Raw genomic sequence first — 12,062 nt, 5'->3', positions numbered from 1 at the left:
TTGCGCAAATGGAACAGACAACAGGTGGGAATGCTAGACAATTAGCAAGACACCCCCAATAAAGGAGTGGTTCTGCAGGTGGTGACCACAGACCAATTCTCAGTTCCTATGTTTCCTGGCTGATGTTTTGGTCACTTTCGAATGCTGGCGGTGCTTTCACTCTAGTGGTAGCATGAGATGGAGTCTACAACCCACACAAGTGGCTCAGGTAGTGCAGCTCATCCAGGATGGCAGATCAATGCGAGCTGTGGCAAGAAGGTTTGCTGTGTCTGTCAGCGTAGTGTTCAGAGCATGGAGGCGCTACCCGGAGACAGGCCAGTACATCAGGAGATGTGGAGGAGGCCGTTGGAGGGCAACAACCCAGCAGCAGGACCGCTACCTCTGTCTTTGTGAAAGGAGGAACAGGAGGAGCACTGCCAGAGCCTTGCAAAATGACCTTCAGCAGGCCACAAATGTGTATGTGTCCACTCAAACGGTTAGAAACAGACTCCATGAGGGTGGTATGAGGGCCCGACGGGGGGGACCGCACAGCCCTCCATGTGCTTGCCAGAGGTAGCCTGACTTCCATTAGGTACTGAGATGAGATCATCAGACCCCTTGTGAGACCATATGGTGGGTCGGTTGGCCCGGGGTTCCTCCTAATGCAAGACAATGTTAGACCTCATGTGGCTGGAGTGTGTCAGCAGTTCTTGCAAGAGGAAGTCATGGATACTATGGACTGGTGCGCCCGTTCCCCAGACCTGAATGCGATTAAGCCCATCTGGGACATCATGTCTCGCTCCATTCACCAAAGCCACATTGCACCACAGACTGTCCAGGAGTTGGCGGACGCCACTTCATCAGGAGCATTCCCAGTGTTGTAGGGAGGTCATACGGGCACGTTGAGTTCACACACCCTACTGAGCCTCATTCTGACTTGTTTTAAGGACATTACATCACAGTTGGATCAGCCTGTAGTGTGGTTTTCCACTTTTATTTTGAGTGACTCCATATCCAGACCTCCATGGGTTGATAAATTTGATTTCCATTGATCATTTTTGTGTGATTTTGTTGTCAGCACATTCAACTATGTAAAGACAAAAGTATTTTATACCATAAGCTGATTCATTCAGATCCAGGATGTGTTATCTTTATTTTTTTGAGCAGTGTATTATATAAAAAAAAAAAAAATATATATATATATATATATATATATATATATATATATATATATATATATATATATATTATACACTGCTCAAAAAAAAAAAAAAAATATATATATATATATATATATATATATATATATATAACATTCGTAATTTGTCAAACATTAGGTGACAACTCTTATGGATATGGTAAAAAAGACCAAGAGTAGTTGTCAAACAATATTTGTAACAATGTAGCAGAAGGGTCCAGCGCAAATCGTTGTGGCCTCCATCTACCAACTAATACAGTTGTTTCTTTATTAGGAACATAGCTGAAGTGGTGCAGTGATAGCAATTGCATCCAGGCCCCTACAACACCAGGGGCTGGATTCAACTGCTACCACTGCACCCCTTTAGCTATTCTCCTGAAAAGGAGAAGAATAGGAATAGAAGACTTTATACTGGAGAACTAAGAGAGTCTTTTTTGGGTTAGTGATATTTAAGAGGAAAGGATGTGAAATGATAATATTTTTCCTGTTCAGAATACTAGTTATATTACATCATACCCTGGAGACCTGCAGTTTGTCTACCGCCATCTATAGGAGAACAGTCCTCAATGTCAGATCAAGGTCATTGTTGGAGGTGATGGATATAAATATTATTCTCGCCTGTTTTATTGCACTCATGCTCATATTTTATGCTATGTAGATAGTCAACATTATTTTTCTAAAGTATCTTTTAGATTAGGCTCCAGTGTCCGAGCCAGTTGGAACTTAGTCTACATACAGATGAAATTAACGGCGCATATTTTTATCTCACTGCTCGCTAAACAAATTGCGCTATTAATCTCACTAAAAGCATTTGTTATCAACTATCAGTGCCGTGCCCTGGACGCCCGCCAGCTACTTCCCTTTAACAAAATCAATCGCACACTTATGTTGGCAAAACGAAATGTTTCTAGAATGACCTGTTTAGGGAGATTTGTACTTGGAAAGGTCTATGCTCGGCTCAGCCACTTCATTGATGTTATGGGGGCACAATGTGTTGTAGCTTTGTTGGAGAATTAAATTTGAGTTTGGCTTTTCTGCACACTATGTTAGCAGTGCATATGTGTTGTACGTGGCAGGGAAACTGCTATTATACATGTTAAACATACTCATAGACTCTCGTTCACCCAGTGGAGGCCAAGAGTTCACCCAGTGGAGGACAAGAGTTTATCCCTATTGCATCTGATGGGCCAGTATGCATCAAGAATAGTGCACTATTCCATAAAGAAATTAGATCAGACCCGCAGATTGATTTTCAGATGTAATACAGATGCAGGTATGCCTCACTTTGCACCTATGCCCTACACCCTAGGTATAAGGTATAGCCTGTGGGTATAATACAACCACATATTTGGTTTTGTATTATGACATAAACACTTGGGACTCTCATGGTGCCGCTTTACAAATTTTGGCCTACCCTACAACATGTTGCTGTGGTGGACCAAACATTGAAAAAAGAACATAAGAAGTCCATGGGGATGCAACACGTGGTCATATTATATGAAATGAACTAAAGTATGTATAGCCCCCACTGGCTTATCCCTGATGAAAACTGTTGGTAAACCACCAATGTACAGTAGAAAGCTTTGGATATCAGTATTCCAAACAGAAGAAACCCGGCACCGCTACTTCGCAATCCACTAATCGGCTATGCTCTTCTCCCGTATCTGACCTTTCCGGTGCTCACATCAAGACAGCGCAAATATTAGTCCCAAACAGACAGTAAAGAGATGGAGCACTCACCAGTTGGGCGATGGTCCGTATCGCGCACACAGCGCTTCGTCAGGCCCCTTAGGGGCCTGACGAAGCGCTGTGTGTGTGATACGGACCGTCGCCCAACACTCTCCCCACCCACCTTGTTCCCTCCGCTCTCCCTTGCATGTTTGTATGCCGCCAAGCTACATGAAATAAAAGAAGCTTAGTGACCCCGAGTGACCTGGTGAGTGCTCCGTCTCTTTGGATATCAGTGCTTCCAAAGCTGTTGAGGCAATATTAGATCATTTTATCTAAATGCAGATCATGTATAAACCTTATAGGATTTCTTTCAACTCGATTTAAGTCCCTGTGACTTTATACTTCGGGGCTGTAGGTACCTCATGGGCCGCCACATGGTTCCTCCATATGGCACAGTATTACAGAAAAAGCAATACATCTAATACAAAATAATACTATAATACTGCTGATTGGCCAACCATTTGATGTGTATGGTGGCCTCGCAACTCTTCGTTAATAGTAGATGTCAGACGAAAGAAGCATCCGGCATGTTGGATTTCAACAGCCCGATCCTTCAGTTCTTGGGAAGATAAGCCACCTCCAGTCCGGCAGTGGCTTCCTCCCAATGTATTCATACTGACAGTATCTGTGTATGGGCAGAATAGGATAGAATAGCTGATGGCCGAATGAGTCGAAGTTCATCCAGCATTTCCCGCATATGTATACACAGTATGAGCTATTTTTTTTCCTCTCCACAACTAAATTTTAAATCAAAGAGTGGGTTAGGGAAAAGAAAAGAAGGAAAAAGTAAACAACCCTCCCTCCAACCAACTTGGACTTTCAGTCACATTTTAATTCTTAAAAAAATATTGCTGATGTTTTGGCCACGGGCTTGAAAAAAAAAAATATATAAATTGTTTACTTTGAATAATGAGGAAGTTTTAAACCGAGTGAATAATAAATGGTTTGCTAGCGTTTAATTATGATGTGAGCCCCCCCCCCCCCCGCTGTTTGACAACTTAATCTTAGCACCCGAAGAAAATAATGACTTGCGCACACCACTAAATCCATACTTATTATTGCGCACACCACTAAATCCATACGTTATTTCAAGGAATGTATCTGCCAATGCTTTTCCTTTGATGGCTCATGACGGGATGATATTTTGCCATTGTTTTAATAAAAAATGCTACACTTTTTTTTTTCTTAGCAACTCCCTCCTTCCCCCCAAAAAATAAAGAAAGAAATAATAATAATAAAATAATAATAAAAATGTATATGTACAGAAATAGAAATTATTTCTTATTGCGTTATAACAAACATAAAATTTTTTATCTAGGGGACAGAAATGCCATTGGATCCTTATTTAGTAGTATATGTTTCAAAATACTATATGCTATAATGGAGCCCACTACATCAGTATAGTTGCAGGTATACTCTTATCAGTGACATTATTTAAAGTTTGTATTAATACTTGCTACTTTGTGCCATTTAGATATAGATGAATGTGATCGTGGTCTCCATGAATGTCAGCAACTGTGCGTCAATCTAGAGGGGTCCCATTCTTGCCGTTGTCAGCCGGGCTTCCGTTTCACGTCAGGTTCACAGAGTGAATGTGTTGGTGAGTATTGGTGGTAACTACTTTTATTATATTTATACTTATTGTAATTTTAATATATATATATATATATATATATATATATATATATATATATAGATGCAAATCAAAAAATGTTTGCAGTATCTTGTAATACCTTTTTTATTGGACTAACAGAATTTTGACAAGTTTTCAGGATTCCTCCCTTTATCAAGTCTAAAGCTTTAGACTTGATAAAGGGAGGAATCCCGAAAGCTTGTCTCTACAAAATTCTGTTAGTCCAATAAAAAAAAGGTATTACAGGATACTGCAAAAAATTTTTGATTTGCATCTGCATCACAGGACTAATACGGCTACTCAAATTTACTATATATATATATATATATATATATATATATATATATATATATATATAAATTTATTATTATTATTATTATTATATTTATTATAATTTTATTATATATATATATATATATATATATACTATATTTATTATAATTTTATATATATATATATATATATATATATATATATATATATATATACAAGAGCACCAATCACTCACTAATACATACCCAAATGTATTCTCAGGTTGGTGCAGATAAAATAAAATAAAAACATTCAAGGTAAAGTGAACATAAATCATTTCAACCCGCAAAAAATAACAAATACAGTAACCCCCCGACCTACGATGGCCCCGACATATGATAAAATCGACATACGATGGCCTCTCAGAGGCCATCGCATGTCGATGTCAGCATTGACATACGATGCTTTTATATGTCGGGGCCATCGCATTACTGCTATCCGACAGCGCAAAATGCTTAAGCTGCTGTCGGATAGCAGTTTAAGCATCCCGGGCAGGTTCGCTCACCTATTCCCGCTGCTCCGGGTCCACTTCGCGATCCTCCGGTGTCTTGCGCATCTTCTCCAGGGTCCGGGCCTTGCTTTCCGGCGTCGTTATTACGTCACTACGCACGCCGCGCCGGCGCAGCAGCATAATAACGTCACCAGAAAGCGAGGCCCGGAACCTGCAGAAGATGCGGAAGAAGCCGGAGGATCGCGAAGAAGACACCGGAGCAGCGGGACAGCATCGGGAGCCCCTGGGACAGCATCGGGAGCGGTGAGGACCTGGTCCGGAGCGACGAGGACAGGTGAGTACAGCTTCCTATACTTTACATTGCACGGATCCCTCAACATACGATGGATTCGACAAACGATGGGTTATATGCTAAAATATATGCTAAAATGAACTGGGTTCTAGATCCTTGTTATACTTCTACTACATCTATCCATAGATCATCTAGAAAACAACATTTATGACCCCGATGTACAGTAATCCCTACATTATAAGACCATGCATGGCTTACCTCATGTCAGCCACTATCACCACCATCTCCGACGTACATTTCGTTTTTTAAACTTCCTCAGGGTTCACTATGTTTTGTTGTTGAATATGAATGGCATGCCAACTGAAAGAAATGTTTGGCCTGCTGTTGTCTGTAACAATGGTTCATATATTACCGATTATCCAAGGGTATTCAAACTGTTGAGTACAACTGCAGATGAGCATGGATAAGACAAGACAACCCCCATTTACAGACCCCTTTAAAATTCAGTCCTTTCTCAGCGATATGTAAAATAAGCGGAGACATTATGAAGGTAAATGCCTTAAGCAATGAATCAGAAGGTGCAATTAGTAAGGAGTCAGTGGGTCAGATAATATATTAATCTAAAGCTTCATTTCCAACCTTCCCGTGTCAGGATTCTCATCAGTCGCAGTAAATGTGAATACATTTGCGCTCTCATCATAGCAGCATGCGCTCCGAATAAGTAATTTAACAGACGTTCGGGGAATGATAAAGATTAATAGATCTCTAAATATGTATTTTTATCATGGAGATTGTCTGAAGTTTCTGCTTCGGTTCCAATTATGTGAGTTCTGGCTTTTTATGGGTTCTGCAGGGTCGCCCACCACGAAGTGTCCGCCATAAATTCTCATTCGGTGCGATAATTGGATATGGTCGTATGTGATGTGACCCTTGCATTACAACGAACACAGCAAAAAGAAGAAATTGAGTCACTTAATAAAAGTGATATAGCAAAAATATGAAAAACTTTATTAAAGGAGCACTCCGGGATATGAAAACTTAACGCCAATCCTAAGGATACTTCTTCTGGTCCTACTTCTGGGACCCCCTGCACGGTGCAGGGCCCGGCAGTCCGCAGGAAAGGGACGTGTTCGACCACCGCACGAAGCGGCGACTGACACACCCCCTCAATACAACTCTATGGGAGAGCCGGAGCGCTGCATTAGGTAATTTCTGTCTCTGCCAGAGAGTCAGGGCCACATACAGGAGATCCTTAGGATAGGGGATACATTTTAATATCCGGGAGTACTCCTTTAAGGCAAAATAAAAATTACATAGTGACATAAAATACACGTACAAGGAGGAATACTAACATCAACAAGAAAGGAAATATTACCAGATCTGGATGTGAAAAATATGAGTATGAATGCAATAAATGGTCCCAGTATAGCTCTCAAGAAAATATTGCACACAGGAAAAAGCTAAGTAGCAGCACAAGGGACAAGTACAATACACTTGTCCCCTGCAACCTGCATTTCAAATGGTAGAAAGGTGAAAGTGCCTTGTGCATAATCAATGTAGATACAAACAAAAGCAAGCTATAAAGGCCAAAAGGAAAGTCAGGAATAGTAACAGTGCAGCCTCCGGGATAAAGCCACTCCAACAAGCGTTTCGGCAAATCACATCACACCTTCTTCCCAGACATGTGCAGACTTGGTGATATCGCCTTTCTTGTTAATGAATCCTCATCCCAGCACAGGAGACTGTGCCAGGACACCAGCACTTGTTTATTGTTGGACCTGAGGAAGGTTCAAGTAAGTGCCAAAACGCGTTGTCCATTTGTCTTGAATAAATTAAAGCAGGTACTGTCATAGTGCCCAAAAAATGTGACATGTTACTCAGTACCTAATCCTGATCATGTACATGTAATTTTTATGTGTCTAGGACCTATATATCCCTAACAAATAGCCTTTTTATCTTGCTCACTTGCTTTGTGTTTTTGCCTTGTGGAGGGGGCGTGTCCTTCTCTCTCCCTCACTGTGGATGATTCATCTGCTCTGAGTCTGGGAGCAGCCTTGAGGTCTGCAAATCACTGCACAGTAATTTTTATGCATACATTTTCTATCTGTTCCTATTAAAGCTGGATGCTAATCAACATATGTGTGTCAGCTTTCACAGACTCCTGAAAGTCTGATCAGTTTCTTTGTCATTCAGGAATCAGAGAAAGCTTTGGCTGTTCAAGCATTCTGGGAGTTGTAGTTTTGCAACAGCTGGAGCTGCAGTGTTTATAAAGCATTGTGTTAGAGCAGTGTTGCCTTTAGCTGTTGCAAAACTACAACTCCCAGCATTCCCACACATCCTTTGTCTGTAGTTTTGCAAGAGCTGGAGACACACAGCTGGAGAATACACAGCTCTAAAACCCCCAGCTGTTGCAAAATACAACTCCCATCATAAGAGTTGTAGTGTAGGAACAGCTGGAGGCTGTAGTGGTGCAGCAGTGATCTCCTATACTGGATACCAACATGCTTTACGGCCGGTATTCACTTTGCTGCAAAATACATAGTCTGCATTAGGATAGATGACCCCCTAGTGGCAGCTATTTTAATTTTTTAGTAAAATTTAAAAAAAAATTATTTTTATAAATGTATATGTAAACAAGTCATCTTATCAGTAGTACTAGAAAATATAAAAAAAAAGTTTTTCATAATGACAGTGCCTCTTTAAGTCCTGTGCGTTTGTGGTGATTCAATACTTCCTATGTAAACTTAGCAGCAGCGCTCATACCAGACCCTCTTTTTTCCTTTGCCATTTTCCATTTCCTGCCGCACCCTAGGGTATGCGTACAGGGTCCTTGAGCTGCATGCCGCCATCTTAACTATATACTCCTGGTTGTACCCAGTTTTCAAGCACAGTCCACCAAGGTCAGTATAGGACCATTGGTGTGAGGACGTGGAGTTAAAATAGCATTTTGCATTTTTCCTTGCAACATCACAACAGGGAGCGCCCCGGCATGTTTTTTATTTTTCTTTTCTCCTAGTAAAATCCTCCATGTACGTGTATTTTATTTCACTTCTTTGTAATTTAAATTTTGCCATAATAAAGTTTTTCATATTTTAGACATTCATTATCTAGAAGTTTACCACATTTTTGCCAAAATATTGACCAGGGAGCTACATAAATTTTAGGGCACTGTGCACTTTAACCCACAATGAACTGCACTGTGCGTCTGTCACATGGCCGGGACTAATTTATTTTCACTGCAAGAAGAGATCTTGAAAACCAGAAGAAATTGATACAGATAGTATATCGGAAAATTGTGTTTCACAGTGGTCTCCAAACTGTGAACCTCCAGATGCTGCAAAACTACAACTTCCAGCATGCCCGGACAGCCGTTGGCTGTCCGGGCATGCTGGGAGTTGTAGTTTTGCAACATCTGGAGATTCACAGTTTGGAGACCACTGGTGTAACATTTTAATGCAAAAAGGATATAACTCCTTTGCTGTAACCAGGTTATCACTCTTTCAGTACGATGTCTAAAGACATGTCCTGCTGCTTAAAGTGCATTGTTTGTTGCTGTGCCTTTTAGCATGCCCTGCATTACATGACAATCACAAGAACAATATATAGGTTTGAATAATAATAATATTAATTTTATGTATTTCATTTATTATTATTATATTAATAATATGTTATTAATAATAACAATAACAATAATAATAATAATAATAATAATAAAATAAATTTTTATTATTATAATTATTGAAAACCAGGAGAAATAATAATAATAATAATTTGATTTATTTATTTAATGTATTATTATTATTTCATTATTATTCAATTATTATTATTATTAATAATAACATTATTATTAATAACATTATTATTATTACTATTATTGTTATTTGATAATAATAATTGTATTTATTTAATCAATTATTATCATCATTATTATTATTATTATTACTATTATTATATTAATAATGTGTTATTATTAATAATAACAATAATAATAATAAAAAAATAAATTTTTATTATTATAATTATTGAAAACCAGGAGAAATAATAATAATAATTTGATTTATTTATTTAATGTATTATTATTATTTAGTTATTATTATTCGATTATTATTATTCTTATTCTTATTATTATTATTATTATTAATAACATTATTATTAATAACATTATTATTAATACTATTATTGTTATTTGATAATAATAATTGTATTTATTTAATCAATTATAATCATTATTATTATTACTATTATTATTATTTTATTATTAATAACATTATTATTACTATTTATTATTCAATAATAATAATTATTATTATTATAGTCATTATTATTATAAATAATAATAACATTATTATTATCATTATTATTTTGTTTAATAATGTTTTTAGTGTACAGTATTTATTAACTGATTTATTAATATTATTATTATTTTAAGGTTAATTTGCTCATTGCTTATTTCTCTTAGATATAAATGAATGTGAGGAAATCCGTTCACCCTGCGATCACATCTGTCACAATGATATCGGATCTTATCACTGCCATTGTTACGGCGGCTTTTACCTCGCCGGGGATGGGAGAAGGTGTCTCAGGCAAACATAAAATTTGGGATTTGCATTGAAATTTCATCATGCCATATTGTGTGTTTAGTATTTGTTTTGCATTGCTTACATTCTTACAAAAACATGTGTTTTGAATCACTCTTTATATGAATAAATAGTAAGATACACACACATATATATTTATACACTTTTTGCAACTCCCAAATAAATGTAAAACAAATGTAAAAGTTTATATATTTTACCCTTTTGTTATGTTGCTCCTTGTGCAAAAAAATAAAATAAAAAATAATTCTTCACTCAGTACCTAATAGAGACAAAGTAATAACAGAGAGTCAGAAATATTTGCTCAAAATCTAGGGCCTGTGAAAATAGAAAAAAAAAAAGGCTTACCTACCTAGCCCCGGTCCTTCATAGCTCCTGTTAGACCCCATCCGGTCCCCATCTTCTTCCTGTTAGAGAGATGACCGCTTGGTTCAGGACCTGTTTGCTCAGCCAATCACTGACCGAGACAGGAAACTGCTGCAGCTGGTGATTGGCTGAGCAGTCAGGTCCTGCACAAGCAGTCAAATCGGCAGCAGGAGGAAGACAGGACCAGACAGAGCCTAACAGGAGCTGCAGCGAACTGGAGTTAAGTAAGTATGCATTTCTTTTTCTATTTTTGACAGGCCCCAGCACCATAGTAATTTTTACAAAAGTGTCAGAATACCGCTTTAAGATCTCTGTTTAAAGTGGGGACCCTCCATTGTTTACACTTATGAAAAGTTTTCATGTTTTTGTTTAAAATATTTTATATCTTATTATAGAGCAGCGCTTAGACTATGGTATGCCTAAGGGGTTAAACATAATGTAGGATTTAGTACAACTTCTATTTTTAGACCAGTGTTTAGCGTTAAGATGAATGGAGTGTCACAAATGGACATTAGATTTCGTGTCAGTTTAGGATCCCACGAGGCTGAGATAGATTCTCCTTGGCTTTCATTAATCTAATCTCTATTACAGGAAAGTGTAATGATGAGACCTGTGTCCTGATATAAGTGAGGGATGGCCCTTATGGGCTGAGGGACCTGTGATACATTCCGTGAAGCTGCTATTTAGTTGTCATTGCTCTCATTTGCCTTTGGTGTTTTCCTGATAAAATAATCAAAGATTTTTTTCTTTTTCTATTGGATTGCATCTACAATAGAATGTATTGTAGCTAATGAAATGACAAAGGACTTAACAGGATAGAAACATTTGCACAATATCAATAAGGGGAAATAAGTATTAAATGTGTCACCATTTTTTTTACTAAATATATTTTCAAAGTAGCTATTGACATGAAATGTTCACCAGATGTTGGTAACAACCCTAGTAATCCATACATACAAAGAAACCAAAACAAATAAGCTCAGAAAATGTAAGTTAAAGGGGTACTCTGGTGGCCAATGTATTTATGGTTTTCTAACCTCCCTTTTTGGGTGTTTTTCATTCGTCAGTCTGCAGTCTTGAGTATTGTTATGTGTTCTTTTTTTTCCCTATGAGTCTTTCCCTGGTGTTTAGCATGAATTACCATTTTGCATGGTCCTAGCATGCCTCTGTTTTTGTTTTTCCAGTTTTAGTCGTGCCCACTTCCTTTTGCGATCCCACCCCCTTTCTTTATGTCCGCTCAAGTTCCACTTACGTTTGGTGTGGGTGACCCCCGTTCCCCGACCAGCTTCATAACATGTTCTGCCTCCTGTCCGTGTATGTGCTGCTACCTTAGTAAACAAACGCAGATGGGACAGTGGGAAGGTCACGCAGCACACACAATGCTGATTGGTCAAACAGGCTGTATCTCTGTTTGTCAAATTAGCATTGTGTGTGCCACGTGACCTTCACTAAATAGATACACCTGAGACAGACAGGTGATTCCAAAGCCTTCGGGTATAACTCCT

General features: G+C 38.2%; 1 protein-coding gene across 3 annotated transcripts in view; it reads left to right on the top strand.

Annotated features, from left to right (window-relative positions):
• CRTAC1 (cartilage acidic protein 1) overlaps nt 1–10,375 on the top strand; it is a 661,264-nt gene extending 650,889 nt beyond the window's left edge. For 2 of the 3 annotated variants that reach the window (XM_056531341.1, XM_056531342.1), the window contains exons 15-16: nt 4,383–4,508; nt 10,056–10,374. In XM_056531341.1, the coding sequence (XP_056387316.1) occupies nt 4,383–4,508; nt 10,056–10,189 (260 nt within the window). In that variant the 3' untranslated portion in view covers nt 10,190–10,374. Of the gene's footprint in view, nt 1–4,382; nt 4,509–10,055 lie in introns of all 3 variants that reach the window. The other variant, XM_056531343.1, reaches the window with a different exon arrangement.
• The last annotated feature ends 1,687 nt before the right edge of the window (nt 10,376–12,062 follow it).

This window comes from Hyla sarda, chromosome 7, assembly GCF_029499605.1.
Source record: "Hyla sarda isolate aHylSar1 chromosome 7, aHylSar1.hap1, whole genome shotgun sequence".
Taxonomy (NCBI): domain Eukaryota; kingdom Metazoa; phylum Chordata; class Amphibia; order Anura; family Hylidae; genus Hyla; species Hyla sarda.
The sequence above is the reverse complement of the archived record's forward strand: the minus strand, read 5'-3'. Positions and strand labels throughout refer to the sequence as shown.